Genomic DNA, 22878 nt, shown 5'->3' with positions numbered 1-22878 from the left:
TTCTGCCGGTGCAGAGGGGCGGTTCCCTAATATCGGCCCTCATTGGGCCCCATCCTTACCGTCCGTCTGGTAGTTGAGCGCCACCAGCTGGATGCCGTGTAGCCAGAAGACAAGCGGGTTGGGGTTGGCGGAGTCGATGCGGGTGGCGGCGGGGTAGGTGCGCAGCAGTTGGCAGCTGGTGTGCTCCATCAGCTTCCGCGAGTAGCGCCGGCACAAGCGCTTGGCCGCGTTCTCGTTCACCGACGAGATGTGGTAGCACTTGGGCGTACGGATGATGGCGCTCAGTGACGGGCTGGCGCTCGGCGCCGGGGCGGCCTGCTCGTCGGCATTGGCGCGGACGCCCTCCAGGGGGCCTGCTGGAGAGGGAGTGCCGGCCACCGTCAGCAACACGGAGAGGAGGGCAGGGGGTCACACGTGCGAGCGGGCCGGGACACGCAGAGACGACAACGAGAACGCCGGCAGCGCAATGTCAGGGACTTTTTGGAAAACCGGCCGCTCCTGAAATCAACTTCCCAGCTGCTCCTTTTTAACTGACTAAACGAAGTGCCTGGGAGGAAATTTCACTTAGACACCGTTACCATTGTCAGGGTGAGACAATCAAGCCTGGATCTGTTAGACAGGGGGTGGTGTGCAGCTCACAAGGGTAGGACACTGAGCCTGTGATCAGAAGGGCGCGGGTTCAAATCCCAGTGTCAAAGTGATTTTACTGTTGGGCCCCTGAGCGAGGCCCTTAATCCTCAATTGCTCCATGGACCGTCTGACCTAGCTTTCTCCAAAAAACAACACAATGTACGATGCTTTGTATAAAAGCGTTGTGTAACTGTTATAAACAGACAGTAGGTGGCATACTTGCTATGGAACCGCGAGCGGAGGATCACAGGGAGCGACGCCCAAAGTGCACTGTTTGGTATTTAACCACAGAAACGGGTAACCCATCAAACGAAGTCTCCGTTCACAAAAGCTCGACTGTAACCCAGAGAAGAGGCCAGGACCACTGGGGGCTTTTTCCCATGCGCTCTCTGTGGGTGTTCTGTGGCCCCCACACGCATGCACGGCTCAGCGGGGCCCCGGGCAGGGAACTGTACCTTTCCCCTGGGCGCGGGGCGGGGTCATGGGGTCCCCCGGGTTGGTCTTGCCAGGGTTGTTGCCGAAGATCGACTTCCTGCTCTTTCTGTCTTTTCCCCTGCCAGAGCCCGATGGGGTGAGGGTGGAAAGGCCTGTTTCCCACACACAGGCAGAGACACACACACACGCACCCACACACAGACAAGGGACGTGAGCGCGGGGGCCAGGCCTGCGGCCGTATTTTCCACTCCGGCCCATATTCCTTGGGAATTCGGTTGGGCATCTGACATTTGAACGTGATGCTTTTTCTTCCCCCCCCCCTGGAAATTCCACTGTTGGATTTTTGTTTCTTTTTACAGTTCAAAGTCGCGCGCGGGCTACCACACACGAGCACGCCATTGCCGTACATCTGGCACATGATCGTACAAAAGCCTGAAACGTTAATAAAGAATCAATCGGCAAGGCAGGGCTATTGAAGCGACCGGGGGATACTGACCTGGGAACTTGATGGCCTGGCAGTAGATGACCAGGTCGGAGAGCTCCTGTGCAATCTGCCGGCTCTCCTTCTTGTTCTGAGGCAGGTTGAACTCCTCTTCGAGCTCCAGGTCGAACACCTGCGTGAGAAATGTGAGCAGATATGGCAATGCTGAGGGCAGCTTCAGTCTGCATCCCGGGAGAGCTCACTGTCTGGAGATGGAGCTCGAATCAGGAGGCCGGCCCGTGGGAACAGTCTGTCTCACCTTCCCTCTGCTTGCAGCTGGGCTGTCCGATTTCCGGGCTGTCCTCTTTGGCATCTCGTCGTTGGATTCATACTGAAACTTCTCCACGGGTGACCTTCCCTCTGGTCGGTCATCCAGGATGTTGTCTGTGGTTAACGCAGACATGCAATGTCTGTCAAGGGTTTCTGTAAGACCGCCAACTCTTCTCTTAAATCTCTGATCTCATCCTTCCACCAGTTCCACCCTCCCATCTCAGTATCACCGTGAAATGAGGAGCACTCTCATTGGCTGCGTTACAGCTTGTTTCATCGGCAGGTTTGGTCATCGAAACATCTGGAGTTTTAGGGGTAATTTCAGGTAATTTTGCGTAAGCAAAACTAAAACATCTGGGCACGTATGGTCACAACCTTCCTGCACACCAGCACACAACACCAACTGAGGAAACGTAAAGTAAGCATGCAGAGAGCATGCAGAGAGCGTGCAGAGAGCGTGCAAAGCAGTCCCACCACTCAAAAACACGCCCCGATCGGCAGGGATATTTTTGAGCTGTGTTGTGGTGTCTGCATGGTTCACGTTTTTGATGTCCGACGGGACTACAACTAAACAGGCCACACCGGGTCCCTGGGGAGCGGGGGGACAGTTTACTCCCAGTCTCTGAAAGGGAACCCGGGGGCCTGAGAAAGCAGATGGGGCCTCTGTTATGAGGGACGACATCATGGTGCTGGGGGGCGTGTGTGTGTTTACAGTGTATATTTAGAGAGGGGCTCTCTGAGGCAGACATTAACACGGAACGCTGCAGTGAATTCGGGGATCTTGCCGCGCCTGCAGAACGCACCGTAAACACTCTCTCTGTTTGTTTACAGTGGCTGGTCTCCCCTAATCACACGGCGTCTCTAAAAACAAACGAGCGCAGGTCTTTCTTATCAACCCGATCTCACGAATTTTCGTGCAGCCATCACGTTTTCGGCTTTTTTTACGTGCTGGGGTAACGTTTACATTATTCAAAAGGAATTATTAACAGAAGTAAAATCCAAGCGCTGTTTTGCAAGGTCGCGTCACACGTTATGGAAAGCGTTATCATATCACAAAAAACACAATATGATTCTGGGCATGCATGACTTTCCCGTCCCTTAGTCACCAGTTAGCGCTCATAGTGGCGGTGTTAGGCACTGCCCATTAAAACACATAGGGAGAGGAAACGTTACCCCAGCACGTAAAAAAGCCGAAAACGTGATCACAGCACGTTTAAATAGATTTTAAGTCGTGATGGCTGCACGAAAATTCGTGAGATCGGGTTGTTCTTATACCTGCCTGAGGGGCACGGGACCATGGCCATGCAGCACACACACACACACACACACACACACACACACACACACACACTGGAGCAACAGGAACAGACCGGTCACACGGTATTTGCGTTCAAACCACAAGCCAAGAGACCACGGCCGGTGCTCGGCGTGGAAGGGGGGGGGGGGACGTTACCTTCTAGGCTGTAAGAAGTGGTGGAAGCAGTTAGGACGTCGGCTAGAGAGTGGCGGTTAGGCAGCAAGAGGGAGAAAGAGGACATACAGAGACGGGTCTTCAGATTTCAGGGAGGAAATGACTAATGAGTACTCAGAGGACGAGGCCAAACAGTGAGGCTGAAAGGGCGTAATAGCACTGCCGTCTGAGACACTGCTGTGCGACACCAGAATGACAATCTGTAGGACTGTGTGCGTTTGCAGCGTGGATAGCATGTGCTGCATGGGGCTGCAGGCTGGGTTCCTGCCCTGTGTCGGTGTGTATGCTACAGGTGTGTGCCACAGAAACTACCCTGAATACAGAAACGCTGCTATTCCTACCATCGGACAGGGACTCGTAGTCATAGTCGTACTCGTCTTCCTCCTCCTCCTCTTCCTCGTTGGTGGCGGGGGGGCTGGGGGCTGGCGTACCGTTACTGGCTTGGGCCTGCATGTGAGCCAGCTGGTGGGCCTGCGAAGGGGTGGGGCGGGGGGGGGGGGGTAACAGTCAAAGACCAGCCTACATTCCTCCATCTATTATTATTCCCATTTTACGAAAATTTCCTGCTTATAATATTAAATTGCAGGTATTAACAGAGGTGGATTTTCTGTATTTTGCCCACGGCTACAACAGCAGGTCACTCCCGAAAGCACCGAGTCCAAAACCGGAATGGCCACACCCCCAGTGCCATCGTCCCCAGCGGGGTGGCTCACCTTCTGCTTGAGGATGTCCACGGGGGCCTGGTGGGCTTTCAGCTTCTTGTTCTTCAGCAGGATCTTGCCCCTGAGCTGCACGGGCGAAGGGAGCAGGGGGTCATCGGAGAAGTCGCTGTCGAAGAGGAACTTCGTCACCAGCTTGTCCCCGAACACGTTCTGTGGGGAACAATGAAAACAAAAATCCAGAAGATGACACTTCGGAAAACCATCCCGGAAGTCTGCACGAGTACATAGGGAGACACAACATCTACAGAGATTAAAATTCCAGGAAAGGACAAGGAGTTCACCATGTTCCTCTAGAAAACACCAAGGACTTTGACTAGACGGAGGTACCTTAAAGATCTCTGCCATTTTGCGTTGCTGGGGTAAGGAGCAGTGGTTCTCAATGGAGATGATGACAGGCATGTCTGATTTAATGAAAGCTGTACGATTCACTGCCTCCACCACATCCTGGGAGCATAAAAAAGGAACTGAAGTTGCAGTGAAATCTAAAAATAAATGCTAAATACAAAAAATACTAAAAATAAAAGGCAGCACTCCTTAATCTTGTATTATATTCTTGTTTCCCTTATGACATGAGAGAGAAGAGGGTCATGGGTCTTGAGCCCCAACCTTGAAGGGGATCTTGGTAGTGAGCGTGTGGCCGTGGTATATGACAGGCTTCCCATCATCACCGTCCCAGCAGTCCAGCTCCACGCTCCGGCAGCCCTGCAGCAGCACCTGGGGGAAGGAGGGGTTTGCAGGCGGGGGAAGGAGGTTCATCAATATCTTCCGACGAGTAACTGCAGAGATCCTCATCAGTGCTTTCCTGATGCGGATGCAAGTGGACCTCCAAAATACCTAGAAATGCGAGCCAGGCATAGTGACCTTCTGAAAGTCACTGTGTGTTTGAGGAGCGAAGGATTCCAGGGACCAAAAGGTGTTCCCCAAAGCTGCCAGACCACAGAAGATGACCGATAGCAGAGTCGGGACTGAAGAGTCTATCTCACCTGACTATAGAGCTCCACAGAGGATTCTCCTTTGAGCTGGTGGCCGGTGAGATACGTGTTGTGTGACGATTCGATGTAATAGTAAGACAGAGGGTATTGAAGATCTTCCATTGTCACCTGGGACTCCTCAATCGTAGAGGCAAAGTTGTCCTTGTCCATCAGAAACCTAAAGCCCAGAATCAATACATAGTGACTGAATTTAAAGTGCAGTGATTGTACACAATTAAGGAAAGGTTTCCTTTATCTGAAAGTTAAATGGAAACATTCACGATAAAAGGCATGAGCCAATATGAACTTACCTGGCAAAACCCTCAAAAGACATCCAGCCCATCTGGCGCATGCTTACAGAGGGCTCAAACTTCTAAAAATGAAAAGAAAAAGACATTAAAATGTGACACGGCATTCATCTGACCAAGGTTTTCAAGCAACATTTGGTGATTGAGAAACAAACAGAATCCGAATGCATTTTTATTTTCAGATGTGTTCTTCAATTCACACTGTAAATGAAGATCAGAGCATGGATGTGTATTTCTGACAACTCAGGTTTTTCTCTCTTGTTTTTCTTGGCCTCCTGAGGGCGCCGTGTGCTCCTCCCCACCTGGATGATGCTCAGGATCTCGTCGTAGGTCAGGTGCTCCCTCTGGCAGTTGACCAGGAAGTCGTTGAGCTGCAGGATGGTCAGTCCCAGCACACCCAATGAGGCGCTCTCCACTCCGGTGCCATTGTTGACGATGCTGGCTGCCGCAATGGCATCAGAGATCTGCTTCTGGTTGTCTGACATCTGCTGCCGGGTGTGGATGAAGAGGCCCAGGTCGGAGCCGTTGCGCGTCAGGAGGTCTGCTTTCAAAAAAGCGAGCAGAACATCACAAGGTCTGTGAAGGAAAATACGTCAAAAGAGCAGTGGTCTAACGAGAACACGGTAGGAGGTACGTCAACAAAAACACAATCCACCAATGAAGATCTCCTTAAAGGGGAAGCACTCTAAAACATCACTTTCTACAACCCCCAACCTCAAGAACCCCAACATTGTCTCCAAGAAATAATGTCATGTGAAGAACTTTCTGGTATTGCACAAATGAGTACAGTAGGTATCTATCATCCTCAATGAGGTCCATCTAAATATTATTGACAAGGGTTGGAAAAAAACAACGACGACGCACCGAGGTCAGGTTGCATGCCAGTGATTTTATCGTCTATCCTCAGGTTGGTGAAAAGTGGGGTCTGGCCCGGTGTGGAGCGACTGCAGGGCACGGCGTAGGTGTCGAACAGATCCTTCAGATCCTTCCTGCTTCTAATGCTGCAGAAAGAGCGATGATGAGTCTCCCCCTACACACAGGTGACCTCAATCCAGAACCTTCTGGCACGTGCATGGACATTATTACCTGAAGGACTTGAAGAGCTCCACAAACTCGGTGAAGGTCATCACGCTGTCGGAGAGCGTGAGGCTCTGAAAGCCCTTCAGGGGTGCCCGCCCCCGGCCGTGCCAGCTCTGGCTGGTCCTGCTTCTGCAACGACGTGGCGTGAAACATCGTCCACGGGTCGCCGGTCAGGTCAGCGAGAGAGAAAACGAGGGAGTTTCCAGCGTGAGCCTCAGAATCGACCAAACGTGACGTCCAGTGACACATTTAAAGATTCATTTTGTTTTTGGTTTCTAGGTCACTAACGGTTCAAGATGGGCAAGGGAGGATTTTTAAGACGTTGGGTAGAATTCAGCCATCTGGGACGTGTAGCTACCTGCCATCTTGAAACACCCACAATACACGCCTGATCAAGCATAGGCAGGAATCTCCGGATCGGCGACTTACCCCACCTGGCCCTTGGCATTGGAGGACAGGACGGGGGAGGTGTGAGGCCGGGCAGGGAGAGTGGAGGAGCCACTGAGGGGAGGGGCTTTACCAGGTGCCAGGGAGAAGGGGCCCGGGAAGCCAAAGGCAGAGCCATCCTCTGCGGGGAAAAGCCAATGGTGTTAGACCGGCGGCCATGGTGCCTCGGTGATACAGAGGAGTGCAGGAATGGCAGGGAGACCCACCTGGGTCGTCCTGATCCACACAGTCCGATGGGTCAGATCCGGTCCGGCCCAATGTCTCCTTGACCCTCGTCTTGCGTGAGATGGTCTCGTCGTCCGTGGCGTCCCCGCTGTCGCCCTGGGAGGTGCCGGCGCGAGAGAGTGCAGGCGTCAGACGAGGCCACGCGCACGTGAGATGCAAGAGAAAGGTGCGGTTCGACTTGAGGAGCTGCAGATCCTCACCCTTATGAGGACCTTCTTCTTCTTCTTGGTGCCGCTGGTAGCCATGGGGCTGCCCTTGCCGGGGATGGTGCCGGTACTGAGGTCCACGGGCCAGCGCCGGCCTCCGAACAGCTCGATAGCCTGGGCCAAAGTGGGGCCGTCGTATCTGCCGTCCTCCTGGAGGACCAATCACAAGGGGCCCATTACACCTGATTTTGATACACACTAAAGCAGGGCTCATGAGGGGGGAGGGGGGTCAGACGTTATACAACAATGATACAGCTGTCATAACAGGTCACTTAACAGCAAGCTAACTAGCTTTCTGTCTATCTATCTTATAATCCATCTGTCCATCCATCCATCCATCCATCATCTCTCAGATAACAGCCCCATGATTAGCTAGCCCAGGATGCTATCTGTAAATTTTGAAATTGTCCCAACAGGACAAATGCCCCCTGCTGTTCATAGTGAATAATGCCACTGACAGCGTACCTGGTACAGGTTGATGTACTGCCTCCGCAGCCACTGCAGCCTCTGGTCAGGAAATCTCCTGATCTTGCGTGCGGCGCTGGCCAGCTCGCGCAGCCCCTCGTACAGCATGCGCACTGTGTAACCGGGGGCGACGAAGTGCAGCAGCTTGTTGTCGGTGGTGTGGAGCCCGTAGAGCAAGGTGACCGCATTCTCGGCCAGGTTCATGTTGCACAGCTTGTTCTGCATGCACACGCCGTGGATGTCCACCCCCGCGTGGCCCATGAACACCGCCTTCACGACAGAAAGGTCCAGAAGTCCATCTGCCAGCCCATTCAGCACCACATGTCCGCTGTACTGGGCTTTGCTGTGGCCGGGCTCAACACCGCCCCCTACTGTCACGTTCTTTGCTTTTCCGTTGGAAGGACAGCTACCCTGTAACTTGGTCCAGGTCAGGGAGCAATTGTCCGGCTGGAGCCTCAGGAAACAGCGGGCGGTCAGGTGGGACTCCTGGTCGTAGTGGATGACCGTGGCCCCCTGCAAGAGGAACTGGTGGACGTCGGCCTGGATGGAGAGCACGTACCAGGGGATGAGCTCCGTACCGTGGCCGAAAGCTTTGGGCGTCTCCTCGACACCCTGGAAGTCCCCTTCCTTCCCCTGCTCCGACAGATCACCCTCAGAGTCGGAGAGGTCTCCCAAAACAAACCTGCTGGTCAAGAAGATCACGGATCAGGAAACATCTCCCAGGTTCTTTCCCGTGTCTAGCAAGCGGTACTGGCACCAGCGTTCTCCCTGGCTGTCCAGAGGGACGTCTTTGGTCCGGCCGTAAACTACCCCAACAATCAGAAACTACCCCAGAAACTGCAGGTAATCTACTAGGGGCTGAACTCGAACTCCCGCGAAATTTCAAACAGGCATAAAAAGGCAGCGTGCAAACGTCACGAACAGAAGCGACGAGGGAAAAAGGAAAAAGCCAGGAAGGCAAACTTACAAGACACGGTTTGACTCGGACGTGTCCCTGACAGGCAGTGAACTAGGATGGAGAAGCGGGAGAGAGGAGAGGTCAAAGGTCAGAGGCAGGCAGCGGTGGGTTGGGCTCGGCAGGCCGGCGGAAAGGCAGCGTACTTTGGGGATGACTCGTCCACTGCGCTGACTTCGCCGGAAGCGAGCAAACTCAAGGCATAACTTAAAGAAGAGAGGGAGGCTTGACAGAGCACAGCTAGGGGGGGCCTCTACAGGGGCACTGACCCCAGCTGAAAGCCGACTGGCTCCCAGAATTCCCCCCTCCACTGTCAGCCTCGCTTAACTGAGTGAAAACATCACTGTCGCACAAAAAGCAATTTAGAAGAAATGCACGGCTGCGCGGTACTGATCATGAAATGTGTTTGCCGATTCATGAAATCTAATATGCCCTTCATCCTGTTTTCCTTTTCATAAGTCAATTTTCTGTAATAAGCCAAATTAGGTAATGTTTTAGGAGTGAATTTCAAACAGAAAGGGGGAAAAAAATCACTTTGGCGAATGCGAGCCGTTGCTAGGATACTAAGAGGCGGGCGCCAGGAAACAGCAGAAAACTAGTGCACCTGCGACATCTCGTTCCGAAGTGGAGTTAAACGAATTAAACTAATCACATTAAGAAAAAAAAAACAAGCAAACAAAAGAGCAGCAGTTCAACGTCATGATCAAAAGGCTTCAGTGCTCCAAATTCTTTGCTTACTCAGCACCAAAGACACAATTTTTCTAAAACTATTTCACGATGCGTTTTTGAGCTTTGTCAAGTGGTGGCGAAACAAAAATGTTACACGGGCTAAGAAACTGGCAAAAGAAAATACAGAATTCATGTCTGTACATTTGGACACCATTAAATAATATCATTATAGACCAGATTCATGCTAATTGCCCCCCAGGAATTGACCAATTTGGACCAAATTGGACGGCTCTTATAATAATTTCCATCGTATTACGCAAAATTACAATCTAATTCTGGCCAAAGCCTATAAAACTCCAGCCATTAGCTATGCATATGTAAATTATAGTGATACTTTATTAATCCCCATGGGGAAATTCTCTTTTGTTTTACGCCATCTTGCTCTCCAAAAGACACAGACAGGCGAGAGCAGGCTTGCGAGTCACAGCTAAGGCTCAGCCACCGCGCGGCACCCAGGGATCAGGGGCTTCAGTCAAGGGCCCGCAGACATGTGACTGTTCTGCCGAGGCCAGGCTCGAACCAGCAACCTTCTGATCACAGGCACAGAGGTTTAGCCTGCAAAGTCATGCACCATCCCAGTATCCAGTCCAGTCATCACCGTCGTGTGCCAGAATCTCTAACACCAAGCTGATTTCTCCTTGGTAAACTACTGTTTCTTTCTCAGACTCATGTGTGGAATATCTACCAGCCTGATGACAATGCCTACTAATCCAGGTCGAAGCTATTACCTGCACCACACTCCTTAAACTCCTCAAGCTTCTCAGATATGAGAACACCTGGCTTACATTACAGACACAAGAAGGCGTGGTTTACCAACCTGTTTAACGGTAAAACCTGTCTTCATTTGATTCTCCCTACATTTAAACTCCACTGAACTTGCGCCAAGATGCTTTTGGTTATTAAACAGCTTAACCTCATAATAGATCCAAACTGTACTTTTCGAGTATATAAAGGCTTTTTGAGGTTGCCTCATGAACTACAGGTTTATGTATTAGATTATATTCATTATGAAAAATGGCTGTCATCTAGCATGTAATGATAATATGGTAACTCAGTTGGTCTATATGTGTTAATATGAACGGTTTTCCTGAAGGGGGGTAAATGACCAGGGGCAGGGTTACATGTGTTGGGCACTTACTGGTTCCTGCCCCTCTCTCGGAGGGAGTGCCTCAGGCCGGGGAGCCGATCGCGCATGTTCTCCTCCGGCTCCTCCGACTCCAGGCTCCGGTTACAGCTGCGGATGGTCTGCAGGATGTTGCTGACGGTCGACTCCTTGTCGGGGCTCTGCAGGCCGTCCTTCCCGACGCGACGCAGGAAGCGATCCTGGCCGCCGTATCCCGTGACGAACTGAAGGGATTCCGAGAATCTCTGGTCAGGAGGGGCCCACACTTAAGTTGCCATAGCGATCAGGAGTAGGATGCTACGGCCTACCTCGATGGAGTCGTCCTGGGAGTCGGAGTGAGGCCGCAGGCTGATGAGGCTCGCCGTCCCGTTGAGGGCATCACTGAGCTCCTTCAGGAAGACCCCGCAGAAGGGCACCACCTTGCAGCCGGGGATATTTAGGGCCCGGTTCACCACCTTCTTGTACTCGGACGAGGACTCGTGCTGAGCCATGGCGTCTTTCAGGCTGCGCATGGTTTCGATGTCCGACTGGTCCATGAACTGCCACATCTTTAAGACCTTACGAGACCTGTGGCCACGACAAAAAGTTAGGAGTGTGAGCAGAAGGCCGAACTGTGAGTTTTTTCAACTCAGTTGGAGGTTCACTATCAACCTTCTATGCAACTTTCCAGGACTCCCCCCAAAACCCAAAATGACTGTAGTTCAACTGAGACCAGCCAAGAATGCTCTCAAGATGTTACTGTTCCCAGTCCGACTAAGACCACTAAAAAGAGTGCCACTGTAACACAAGCCTTCCCCAAACACCTCATGGCAACCCTACAGTTGACCCATACCTCACCTGAGCCCAGCCAAGAACTCCATCACCGCGTTGTAGTTGCCGATGTTCCAGCAGCACTTGGCCACGTGCACCAGGTAGGAGAAAACCTCCCTCTTCTCTTCCATGGAGCCGGCAGTCAGGATGAGCCAGGTCACCCACGAGCTAACCTGAAGTACGGAAAACCGGGGACAGTAGATGAACGTTGCATTTCTTAAAGGGTGAAACACTGCACACGTAAACAACTTTTCTCATTTAAGCGAAAGCATTAAGTATTGTCTTCTTTCATTTGTTTATGAGAAATACAGTTCCTACTGAGTTTGGCCATCCAAACAAAAACTGAGAACAGACCTCAGGTTCACGGTCGGAATTTTTTTTTAAGCGATTAAAAAAAAAAAAAAAAAAAAAAAAAAAAAGGAACGGCCTGAATTCTGCGATTCTATGAGAAAGCCAGCGGAAAAACTCATAACGTGTTGTGTGGTCACTGCCATAGGGTGCGTTTCACAATTATATGAAGTAAACACTTTTCTCAACCGAATTAAGACCAAACCAAAATAGCCCAATTGTTTCAGCTCCTTTTGGGAAATAGAGGTTGGGAGTTCAGCATTCTCCGATTTCTCATGTGACAATTTAGGCCTTCAAAACAGCTATGGTTACGGGACCGAGTTGGTGCTGGAGAAACCCAGTTACCAGTGATGGAAGCTACGCTAAAAATGCCACTGGGTAGATATACCACGAAGTCAGACTTGAGACAGAGAGTGATTCTTGTTGCTGGTGTCTCTCTCAAGGTAAAGTCCTGCTATTGTCAGTCATTAGCAGACTTACAGATGTTAAATCCTGACAAATATATACAGAAACTGAGCAAAGTGGAGCCTTTCCATAGACACAGGGGCGATTCCACAATTTTTAAAGTGGGGGGCATAAGAGCGGCTATAATTCCTACAGAAGGGGCAACCTTATTATTAGCTAATGATTTGTTTAGAATAGTTGAGTGACGTGGGAGGAGGCTCTCCGGGGCCAATCAGCTTTCAGCTGGGGCCAGTGGCCCTGTGGTTCCGCCCCTGCATCAACTTATATGTAACAAACATGTGGGTGAACACAAATAAGGATTCTGGGATAGAATATAAACTTCAAGACACCAGTGTGGGGGGGCTCACTATTGGGTTCTCTGCCAATATATACTTCATTTCTACAACTCTGTTAGGCACAAGCCTCACTGGATGCCAGTTATCCAAAGCTGCGGTTATTGGCAGTGGTTTTGGTAGATATTCAGAGGTTTGTTTTTACCTTTTTATTAAGGTCTCTAATCGTAGCCTTAACTAACTGTGTAGCTACTACAATCAGTGGGCTTCTTCCCAGATGATAGCATGTTTTTCTCTTTAAGTTTATGTTAAATTCGGACACAGCTACCTGACCTGTGTGACCTTTTAATTTCCTTATATTAACTGGCCGGTCCAACTTACAGGCTGAAAACAATACGTAGTGACAGTCAAAAATCGGGAATCGTTTGCTTTTAATGCATTTGTATCAATTTTAGCCATGTTATTCGCCTTGTAGTAAAATTCCTCGTAGCAATGAAGCAATGCATATCAAATACTGCCACGACCGAGAGAAATGTTCAACATCTCAAGATCTGATCAAACTTTAGACTCTTTAAGCCCCCTTTTGCTTCGATGACAGCGTTGCAGACTCTTGGCATTCTATCAACCATCTTCCAGATGTAGCCACCTGGAATGCTTCTACAACAGGCCTGAAGGAATTTCCACAAGTTCTGGGCACAAGCTGGATACCTGCTCTTACTCTTCGATCCAACTCATCCCAAGCCAACTCTATAGGGTTTAGGCCGGGGATTGTGGGGACCAGGTCATTTACTGCATCACAGAATTCCATCTCGTTCCTTGGTGACAAGAGAATACTTGCTATATAACCTCAAGGTTCGCTTAGGGTCATTATTTAGTCGGAAAACAAATCTTTTTCCGAAGATCTGTCCAGACTTTCGACTGGTACTGTATGTGCAGAGAAATGTACACATTTCTATTCTCCAAATATAACAGTAAAGACAACTAAATATTGTGTATTTTTCAAGGCAATCCAAAACAATATTCAATGGTCATAGATTAATATGAAAGTACTGTACACAAAATCATTTTTTTCAAGCATTTTATCCAGGAAGATAGCAGGACAAAGTGGAAACACTTGGTTTTCCACTGTTGTGTAGAGTCTCAAACGCTACTCAATTCTATTACATAAACACTGACAAGGTTCTGACCGTAAGTCCTGAATGATGAGTGCACATCTACTGTATCTGGCCTTTTCTGGAAATGTCAGGCCAGGGAAAAAAAGAAAAAACAAAAAAGAAACATTTCCCAGATATCATATTACACTGCTGTGAAGAACAATCAAAAATCCCCAGAGAGATACAAAAAAAAACAACAACCAAGAAATGCATTTTAATGATGGTCTCCATGAAAGCAGAAAAAATTGAAATACAAATTACTCAAACAAGGCTTTACTTAAATCTCAACTTTCAGGAATGCGTTTGTCCGCCGCTGTGTGAAATCAGATTACGGACCAGCATTTCAAGAATATGAAATACTAATTTTTAAAGAATAATGATTAAGTAATACTTTCAGGAACCCCAAGCTTCTTGTTCAGCTAACAACGTGTGCTGTGAAATCCCGGCCTGGGGGAGCACTATGACCCCCTTGAGAGCCCACGGTAAAAATAGGAGCTGGAGATGCATGGAGCTGGACCTGCATCTGCAACATGACACCTTGATTAAGCAACGTAGACCTTAGCTTTGTTGGCATTACATCAGTGAGTCTGCTGTAATCCAATTTGGTGAGAAAATCCTCTAGCAGGATCTGAGGCTTCTGTCCTCAGTCCCAGGACAGCAAAAGCATCAAAGCAGGCATCCAGAACAGCAAAGACATATTCTACAAAAGGGAAAGAGCCCGGGACGTGATCGGAAGCCCCACATCCTACCAGTTTATTATTGTGGCCTATTAATGGCCATTCTGCTCTCACATTAATCTGCATTATTTACGGTCCCGGGAAACAGGGTCGTGCCAGTAAGCTGGCAACTTAAATCCGACAACTTAAACGTGGGTCAAACCGGTTCTGGAATGTATAGTATGACAAGCGTTCTAAGCTCAGAAACAGGAAGTGATGTGCGATAGTGACTGAGAGGCTGGTGGAAAACCTTGAAAGCCTAAAATCGCCCATATGGGATGCTGGTGGGGTGCTTTGGGCTGTGGGAATACAGCCCCAAAGCACTTAGCAAATGTACAACAGAGCAGCTCGCTGCACAGACTGACCCCTGTAAAGAGCAAACCTTTGAGTGTTGCGCTGCAGGACAATGTGTGGGAAACTCTAAAAAAGAAAAAAAACAAACAAACAAAAAAAAACCCCTCACTGAACGGCACATTCTCAGGTCAGTTCCTCATGGCTGAACAGTGCTTTTTCTCCCAAGGCCGGTAGCTCTTGTCATCAGACAAACCTGTTCAGAAGTCAGAAATAAAACAGAAGCTGAGCGGTCATATCCATCAATGTCCCTGGCTGTCCTCTCAACACGAGTATGAGATGAATCCGATGACTAACTGGCTTCCTGTCTCAACAACCACCAGGCTGCTCATGAAAATAACAAAATATATTTATATCCACACAGAGCCGTCTTACTGGACAGCGCCGGAAAGCTAAACATGACTTCAGAATCAGTTCACGGCCCTCGAACCTCACGGTCTGGGCTTCTGAATGATGAAGGTTTTTGTCAAGATTCAAGAGACCTTTACTGTCAGCCCATCAATGTACATGTACAGTAATGAGTCGCTTGACGACGGGATACATTCTGAGAAATATGTTTTTAGGTGATGTCATTGTCTTATGAGTACTTACACAAACCGAGGCAATAGGGTCCGGCCTAAATACTGATAAAATCTACAGTATAGTAAATACATCAATCAGTAACATAGTAGTTTATCATTTGTTATGTATCATTATCAAGTATTGTATACTAATTGTTTGTGCTCTACTTTTTGCCGACTGGCAAAGCAGTAGTTTGTTTACACCAGCATCACCACAAATACGCGAGTAACGCATTGTGCTACAATGTAACGATATCTACGATGTTGCTAGGTGATAGGAATTTTTCAGCTCCATTAAAATCTTATGGGACATCATCCGTTGTTGACCGAAACGTCGTTATGCGGCACGTTACTGTATACATTTGGGATGAAATATCATCTCCCTGACCCCATGGTGCTACACTTACACATTTACTAAGCAATACACTACCACATGCATACATTTACACACTGACCAGACAATATACTTCACATAGAACATACTATACAAGATAAAAGTGGAACACAATGGGACAGGAAGACAATCCTGGGCACTTCTCGGTTTTCCATCTTATCCCTGGCACTTACTGTGACAGTCGGGGCCCTAACAGGACATATGGCTCTATAACAGCACTTATTGCTTAGCGGTGAGCACCAACATAAAGACACAGACAAAAACCAAAAACTGTCTGTGGGCAAAGGCAGCCGTATTGCCCTTTGGAGAGATATTAACCTCCGTGCATCAATAATACAAGAATAATATAGTAATAACATTTCAAATAAAGCGCTCAGGCTACAGCGCTATGGTCCTGCCTGCCAAAAGGAGTAACGCGAGTCAAGTTAGCTATGTGAGGCCAGAGAAATCTTTGGCTTCTCAAACAAGCACCAGGTAATAAGCAGAAAATAATGTGACCCATGTCAAAGAAATCGAAAGGTGACATCAGACGTATGCTAGCACATTTGGCAAAATAAGTAGCAAAACTGCTGGAGAGGAAATTTAGTCAAATCATCCATCCATCCATCCAGAGGCTTACAAGCAGCACAGGGCATAAGGCAGAAGACACCCAGGACGGGATGCCAGTCCACCACAGGGCACACACACACATTCAGACACTATGTGGAGAACATATAGACCAGGGGGCGGAATCTCACCACCAGCTTCGTTGGTGTGGTGTGACCAGTCCCAGTGCCAACCCGCCATGAAGACTCCCAACGTCCCACACCAGTAAAGCTCTCCACTAACCCTACCAATACTGATAAATTAACCATTTGCCTCTCCATCGGCTGCCATCTCGAGTGTCCTCGGGCGATTTCCCGCAGCGGTGCCACGTCTCACCTCATTGAACCGCGTGACCAGGTCTTCCACGGTGTTTCCCCTGCTGGTGCGGCCGGACACGACCGGGGCGGACAACGAGGACTTGAGGTTTGGGTGGCGCCTGGGGCACTCAGGGGAGCCCAGGTCCCGGGTGAGGAAGCAGAGGTAGTCGAGGGGGAAGACGCGGCGGTACAGCCGCTGTTCCTGCTCCATCAGTATGGCGGCGATCTCCTCGGGGAACTGGATGAGGTGCCGCAGGTCCGCCAGCTCCTTGCTGATGCCCGTCATGGTGGACGGCAGCGAGCCACTCCCCGCCATCGTGGTGCACAGTGGGCGCTCTGTAGGGTGAAACAGCGACAGAGAGAGCCATCTTAAATCTTACAAAGAAGTCAGAGAGTGCCAAGAGTACAGCATCGGCTTCTGATCTATACAGATCAAAACATCATGATCCATTCACCCCTACGACGCTTAGAAAGGAAGACACACAGTAATCATTAAAGATCAACCTAACATGAGAAAAGCTCCCTCAAAGGTCTCAAATCAAATCTAAAAACATCTATCCTCATTTGGTGGAGAGCTGAATTGTATGGCTTAGAGGAGCACCTTCTGCTTGAGCATTGGTTCTCAACCCACATTATTCCTTTGGGTCAGTATATCACGACCCGAATTCACAATAAAACTTTTTTTGTTCAAACCACACATTCCACAATGACCTGAAAACGGTCTTGCGACCCAAACTCTGTGTTAGTGGGCCTTCAAGAAAGAGCTGTTCTCTTTAGCAAGGTGAGAAGTCCAGGAGCCCCGGGACGCCAGTATGTACACAAAGCCAGACCCAGGATGGGGAGGAACCCTGATAGCAGGGACAGCTACCCCGGTATGGCGCCCAACACACGGCACGTGAATCCTATAAATACAGTGGATCGGCTGCCCATCTGGCCATCGTCAGCGAAGGGGAAAGACATGACGTCCCGGACAACCTGCCCCTTATACTGAAGGTCCCAAGAGGCCCTGCAAAATGGGAAGAGATGTGCAACAAGAATAGCATAGATTCACAATGTTTTCTTGTTGCTTCCCGACTATCTGAGCCTAGCAGCATGAGTACTAGCTTAAAATAAACTACTTAGCGCATTATTAACTAATTCTATGAACAGATTCGTACTTTTCCCAGATATGAAAAACTGTTTCACAGTTGACGGCCGTCAATTCAGGAAACTAAAAATAATAAGCGTGAACGGGCATCCGGCAGGCCGGGTAGCGCGGACGCTAACAGCAGCGAGCACCAGCCCCAGAAAAGTCACTGGTGCGGTTCCTTAAACACACTCAGATGGACTTCTGTCACTACTGATAAAACCCTGTTTGCCCCCTGAATGTGAGTAATATCCTTCGCCCACTGTGAACCTTCCTAACAGACATCAACAAACGCCAGTTTCAGATGCTGGGAGCTCGTATGTTTCTTATTGTTGGTTGTCAGCTCTGCCCCTAAACCATTATATGTAATATGATCATCATAAAAATACTGTGCATTCAATCTCTACAAAAACCCAGCAAACAAGCACTAATGCAACCCGTTTCTGTAGCAACCTGGCATATTGCCCAGGCAACATCACAAAAGGACCCCGTAACGAATGTAACAATTTTATTTTTAATTCACCTTTCGCTGAACTTCTCTAAGTACATTAAAGAAATTAGAAGAACAATCACTGGCTCTCCATATGCAATCAAGAGGAAACTAATTTTTGTGAGGATATACAGTAGTTACAATTAGCTTTACTTAATTACAATACAGACAGACATACATGTACATGCCACATAGAGAAAGCATTACATTTTACCAGTATTTCACTGATAATTTAGTGCCCAATTCTGGTAGTCACTCAAAATCAAAGAAATGTCTAGTTGCTTGTGAGATATACTCAAAATACTTAATTTACAAGACACATTTACTAGCAAAAGGCTTATCATATAACTAGATAGGCAAAGACATTTTAAGAATATGAACTGTACAGTGATTTGTAAAACTAATTAGCAATTATGTAAACATACTATACAAATAATTGATCTTAGCATCAAAACAACACGGCAGATCTGTAAATCTGGGAAACCCCAAGTGTGGATGTAATGAGCTCTGGATTATGTCCAAATCCTCCAATCAAAAGCATTATTCATTAATAGCTACTTGGATTTCAGAAGTGGTGGAAGTTCTAATTAATCTGCGATGTTCCAGGTTGTTCCGCACAGCACCACAGAGATTCGGAATACAAAACAGAAATACTGTGCTTTTCGAATTAATATATCTAAAAAAAAAACAATGAATGGAAACCCATGTGAAAGGAAATGTCTTAAAATACAAGTACACTGGAAAGACTAATCTAGTCTCTCTCTCTCTCTCTCTCTCTCAACAGTATCAATTTATTTTGAGTTTCAATTTGCCTCCCTCCTTATGTAATTCCATTCAAATTTATTCAATTATGCTTTAATGCCGTACTTAACAAGACACAGATACTTGGCATACATGACACTTAAACAGCTGCTACAAAAAGACAGAAAATTCCATAAGCTGCGTGGTAATGGAATATCAAACAATATAGCAATATTAATTATGCAGTCAATTACAATTTTCAAAATGTGAATTTTTATGGAATAGCGGACAGCTGTATGGAAACAGCACTGGCGCCTCCAGTGGATGGGAGGTTCAATTACTCCAAGAATAACAACATAAGATGAAAAAACATATTTAGGAACAGAGCACATACAGCATCATAAAAACGCATCACTGATGGGGTCTGAAACAGAATAAGGAACGCAGCCTGATAATTCTGGTGGACTGCCCCCCCCCTTCCAGTATAAAACCAGCAGTGTGAGGAAGCACCCTAAAAAATAATAATCAGAACAGACCACAATAATGGTGATGTTCAAAATCAAAAATAATCAACATTAATAGATTAAAGGGACAACTGGTCTAATGCTAAAATGCTTCTAGGAACAACTGATCATGTCTAATATCTTAACAATAACAGGAAGAATAAACACCCTCCTCCTAAAAGAAAGAAAATGAAAAAATGTGCTGTTACATGCATTTCTATAAGCGTACTTACCCTCTGTAAGGAAACAGGAAGATTATGTCACTGGTATTATATATTACATCACAGTAAATAAACTGACCTGAGATACTTTGCATTTCCATGACAAAACTGATCTATTCTGCTTTGTTGAAACTCTGCTATAATGGCGGTTTTTGATCACTTTCTAAATATACGTACTATTATGCTTATAATACTAGCTTCTATCTGTGCTTATTTTAAACAAGACAAAAGACAAAAGAGCACGAAAAAAAACTATTGGCTGCACCTGCTAACCCCCCCCCCCCCCCCCCCGCAACTTACGGTGCTAAGTCAGCCATGTTCAGACACCCCCCCCCCCATGCCCCCCATGAACTGTGACTCTTCTCATTCCCCATTACTGCGCACAAAGGGCAAGACCAGCTTCCGTGACATTCTGGCTACTTCAAGTTCGCCTTGCATCACCGTGGCAACACCAAGGCTATGACCTCAGAGCCACATCCCGATCGCAGTCCCCGATTCCTCGGCATTAAGGACCTACAGGTGCGGAAATCCATGCAGGCAGCAAACGCAGCACCAACCAGGAGCTTTTGCGCTCCACCACTCACTGAAAACAGAGTGTCTAGAAAAGAACGGAGTGTTCGACATGTACCGCTTGCAATTACAGACCTCTGCAGGGAACCTTGAGCAAGATAAATGACGCTGTATTAGGACACGGTGTGTTTGTGTGTGTGTGTGTGCGTGCGTGTGTGTATGTACGCGTGTGTGTGTGTGTATGTGTGCGTATGTGCGCGTGTGTGTATGTACGCGTGTGTGTGTATGTGTGTGTGTGTGCGCGTGTGTGTGTGTGTGTGTATGTACGCGTGTGTGTGTGTGTGTGTATGTACGCGTGTGTGTGTGTATGTACGCGTGTGTGTGTATGTGTATGTGTGTGCGCGTGTGTGTGTATGTACGCGTGTGTGTGTGTATGTGTGTGTGTGTGCGTGCGTGTGTGCGTGTATGTGTGTGTGTGTGCGTGTGTGTGTGTGCGTGTATGTGTGTGTGTGTGCGTGTATGTGTGTGCGCGTGTGTGTGTGCACGTGCACGTATGCCTGTGAACCACTAAACAAATGACAACAATGACCCTGTATACACACGAGGTGTTGACAAAACACTCACTGGAAGATTCAGCTACTTTGCTACCCCAAGTAATGAATTGAGTCTTAATATAGTTGGTGCCAACATCTATATTCATGCCTTTCCTGAAAAAACTAACAAACAAAAGAAAAAAACCAGTACCAACAACAATTTTTATCCAGATCATCAAAAAAGTGCAAAGACCAACAAACACTGAATAAAACTGTTGAAGTACCGCGTCCCGGTATATATGCACACGGCTCCGGAGAGAGTTCTCTGGTATCTAAACACACACACATGACATGAGACGACATTCTGGATCACCTGTCAAGCCGCCACTACATTACGACGAACCAACAGGCAATAATAACGAAGCAAAAACACAATTAAAAATGACTGGGCTATGGAAAGTGCCGGTATCCTAGCAAATGGGTTTAAGACTCCGCAGGCAGCTCTATTTCAGGCACATTTTACACCCAACGCGTGCAGCTGTGTCCGGACAAAAAAAAAAAAAACACCTGAATATGAGGAGCTGTCAAGCAGATCAACGGAGCTCCCGTTCAATAATAAATGAACCCACGCAAACAAGAGGCTCCCCGGGAGCTGGGACGTGCACTCACTGATCAGCCGGCAGTCAGTCCTCTGCGAGGGCTTCATCGGCACAGGCGGGGGCAAGGGGGGAGCGGGATCGCGTGTCCGGGCTCTGGCCGGTGCCGGGTGGAGTCCGCGGCGAGCGATTGCGGCAGCAGCTGTGTTCCCGCGAGTGTCGCTCACGCGGCTCCTTGCAGCTACTGGCCCCAAGCACACGAGCCGCGACTCCAGCAGGCTTCCAGTTACCGGCACATGAAAGAGGCCGCCCGCAATGCTCCTGGGGGGGGTGGTGGTGGGGTGGGGGGGGGGGACAGCCACCTGAATGCCCCCGCCTACCTCCCAACCCCTAGCCATTTAATAAACAACAATAAAATTGACAAGTGCTCACCACAGACCTCGCGGGGAGGGACAGGAGACTCGCGGAGTCTTTACCGAACCTGGCGTCACAAGCGCTGAGGGGTGCATCAGCTGGACCATTCTGCGCCGTAACCCATGCTAGCAGCATGCAGCACGGCGTTTACTAAAAGCCAGCGAGTTCCTCAAAGCCAACAGAAAAATAGAGAAGTTGTCAGGTGACTCACGGGGCGCCGAAACAATGCCGACGGAGAGTCACGGTGCCGCGGTGCCAGGTAGTGACTCAGTGAACTCACTCAATAAGTGGAGCACACCTGGGCAGGAGTGAACAGGCAGTAAATAGGGGACTTAAAAACAAGGGAGGAATTAAGAAAGAAGTCCTGCAGAACCTGAGAGGGGATTCAGGTGCTGTGGATCCTGAGACCCAGAAGGTCTCTCTCACTCCAGGCTTGTTTGCAGGTATGCACAAGCCAGCAGGCAGAGCAGAGCACAATATATTCTATTCAACTTCAAACAAAACGAGGTCCAGGGGCTCCGCAGCACGACTAAAGTACGATTTAAACGAGAGGGGGGTCTGGTTTTCCTCACGGCGAAACGGCCAGACAGCGTTTCAGGAGCACAATCTGCAGATGCGCGCAGAACGTCGGGAGAGTGAAAACGATAGCCGTCCATAAAAAAATAAAAGGCCAAACAAATAACTGCTTTGTTGCGTGTAAAGTGCAAATTAACCCGGAGCCATGTGAAGTTCACTAAACCTGCTCTGCAGCATCTCTCTTATACATGAGGAGCACATCTAAACCACCCTTAATTTAGATGGCCGCTTACAAAGCATGATCCTAAGATTACACTGACATTACCCCACCCCTCTTGCAAAAACACCTGTTATTCACTAATTAACCTGTTACGAATATTCCCTTCATGCCTAATTCCCCACCCTGCAAACAATCAGCTGCAACTGAATTAGCATAGTGGATCCTGCTAATACCTGCAACAACCAGCTTGAGACTGGAAGCCGATTCTCCTGAACTGATGTAGGGGACAGATGCATTTTGAAGTCTCTTGCAATTATTCGGTAACCTCAATTCAGAACAGTTAATATATGAGTTCTATAATCCCTGTGCTATAAAAGGCAGGAGTTTATCTCAGCGATGGAAACTTTGGTATAGTTCCTTAAACTGGATTTCAAACATATGTACAGTTCTTATATTTTAACTGCAGCATCAAAACTTACTGAGTACATACTGAGTATTTATAAAACCATTCATCCATC

The 22878-nt window shown here is 48.3% G+C and overlaps 1 protein-coding gene across 5 annotated transcripts in view; it reads right to left on the bottom strand.

Annotated features, from left to right (window-relative positions):
- Positions 1-22878, bottom strand: part of plce1 (phospholipase C, epsilon 1) — a 73004-nt gene that overhangs the window by 10196 nt on the left and 39930 nt on the right. The window contains exons 1-23 of one of the 5 annotated variants that reach the window (XM_072703870.1): positions 21643-21757; positions 16510-16826; positions 11356-11501; positions 10827-11085; positions 10534-10742; positions 8679-8720; positions 7712-8393; positions 7241-7396; positions 7022-7136; positions 6798-6936; positions 6375-6497; positions 6153-6289; positions 5591-5829; positions 5292-5353; positions 4993-5158; positions 4616-4723; positions 4337-4453; positions 4001-4159; positions 3629-3758; positions 1806-1930; positions 1562-1679; positions 1086-1217; positions 60-356 (exon numbers count right to left, since the gene is read on the bottom strand). In XM_072703870.1, the coding sequence (XP_072559971.1) occupies positions 60-356; positions 1086-1217; positions 1562-1679; positions 1806-1930; positions 3629-3758; positions 4001-4159; positions 4337-4453; positions 4616-4723; positions 4993-5158; positions 5292-5353; positions 5591-5829; positions 6153-6289; positions 6375-6497; positions 6798-6936; positions 7022-7136; positions 7241-7396; positions 7712-8393; positions 8679-8720; positions 10534-10742; positions 10827-11085; positions 11356-11501; positions 16510-16806 (3958 nt within the window). In that variant the 5' untranslated portion in view covers positions 16807-16826; positions 21643-21757. Of the gene's footprint in view, positions 1-59; positions 357-1085; positions 1218-1561; positions 1680-1805; positions 1931-3628; positions 3759-4000; positions 4160-4336; positions 4454-4615; positions 4724-4992; positions 5159-5291; positions 5354-5590; positions 5830-6152; positions 6290-6374; positions 6498-6797; positions 6937-7021; positions 7137-7240; positions 7397-7711; positions 8397-8678; positions 8721-10533; positions 10743-10826; positions 11086-11355; positions 11502-16509; positions 16827-21642; positions 21758-22878 lie in introns of those variants that run through there. The other 4 variants (XM_072703867.1, XM_072703868.1, XM_072703869.1 and 1 more) reach the window with 4 other exon arrangements.

This window comes from Paramormyrops kingsleyae, chromosome 20 (genome assembly GCF_048594095.1).
Source record: "Paramormyrops kingsleyae isolate MSU_618 chromosome 20, PKINGS_0.4, whole genome shotgun sequence".
Classification (NCBI taxonomy): domain Eukaryota; kingdom Metazoa; phylum Chordata; class Actinopteri; order Osteoglossiformes; family Mormyridae; genus Paramormyrops; species Paramormyrops kingsleyae.
This window is presented reverse-complemented; position numbering and strand designations above follow the sequence as displayed.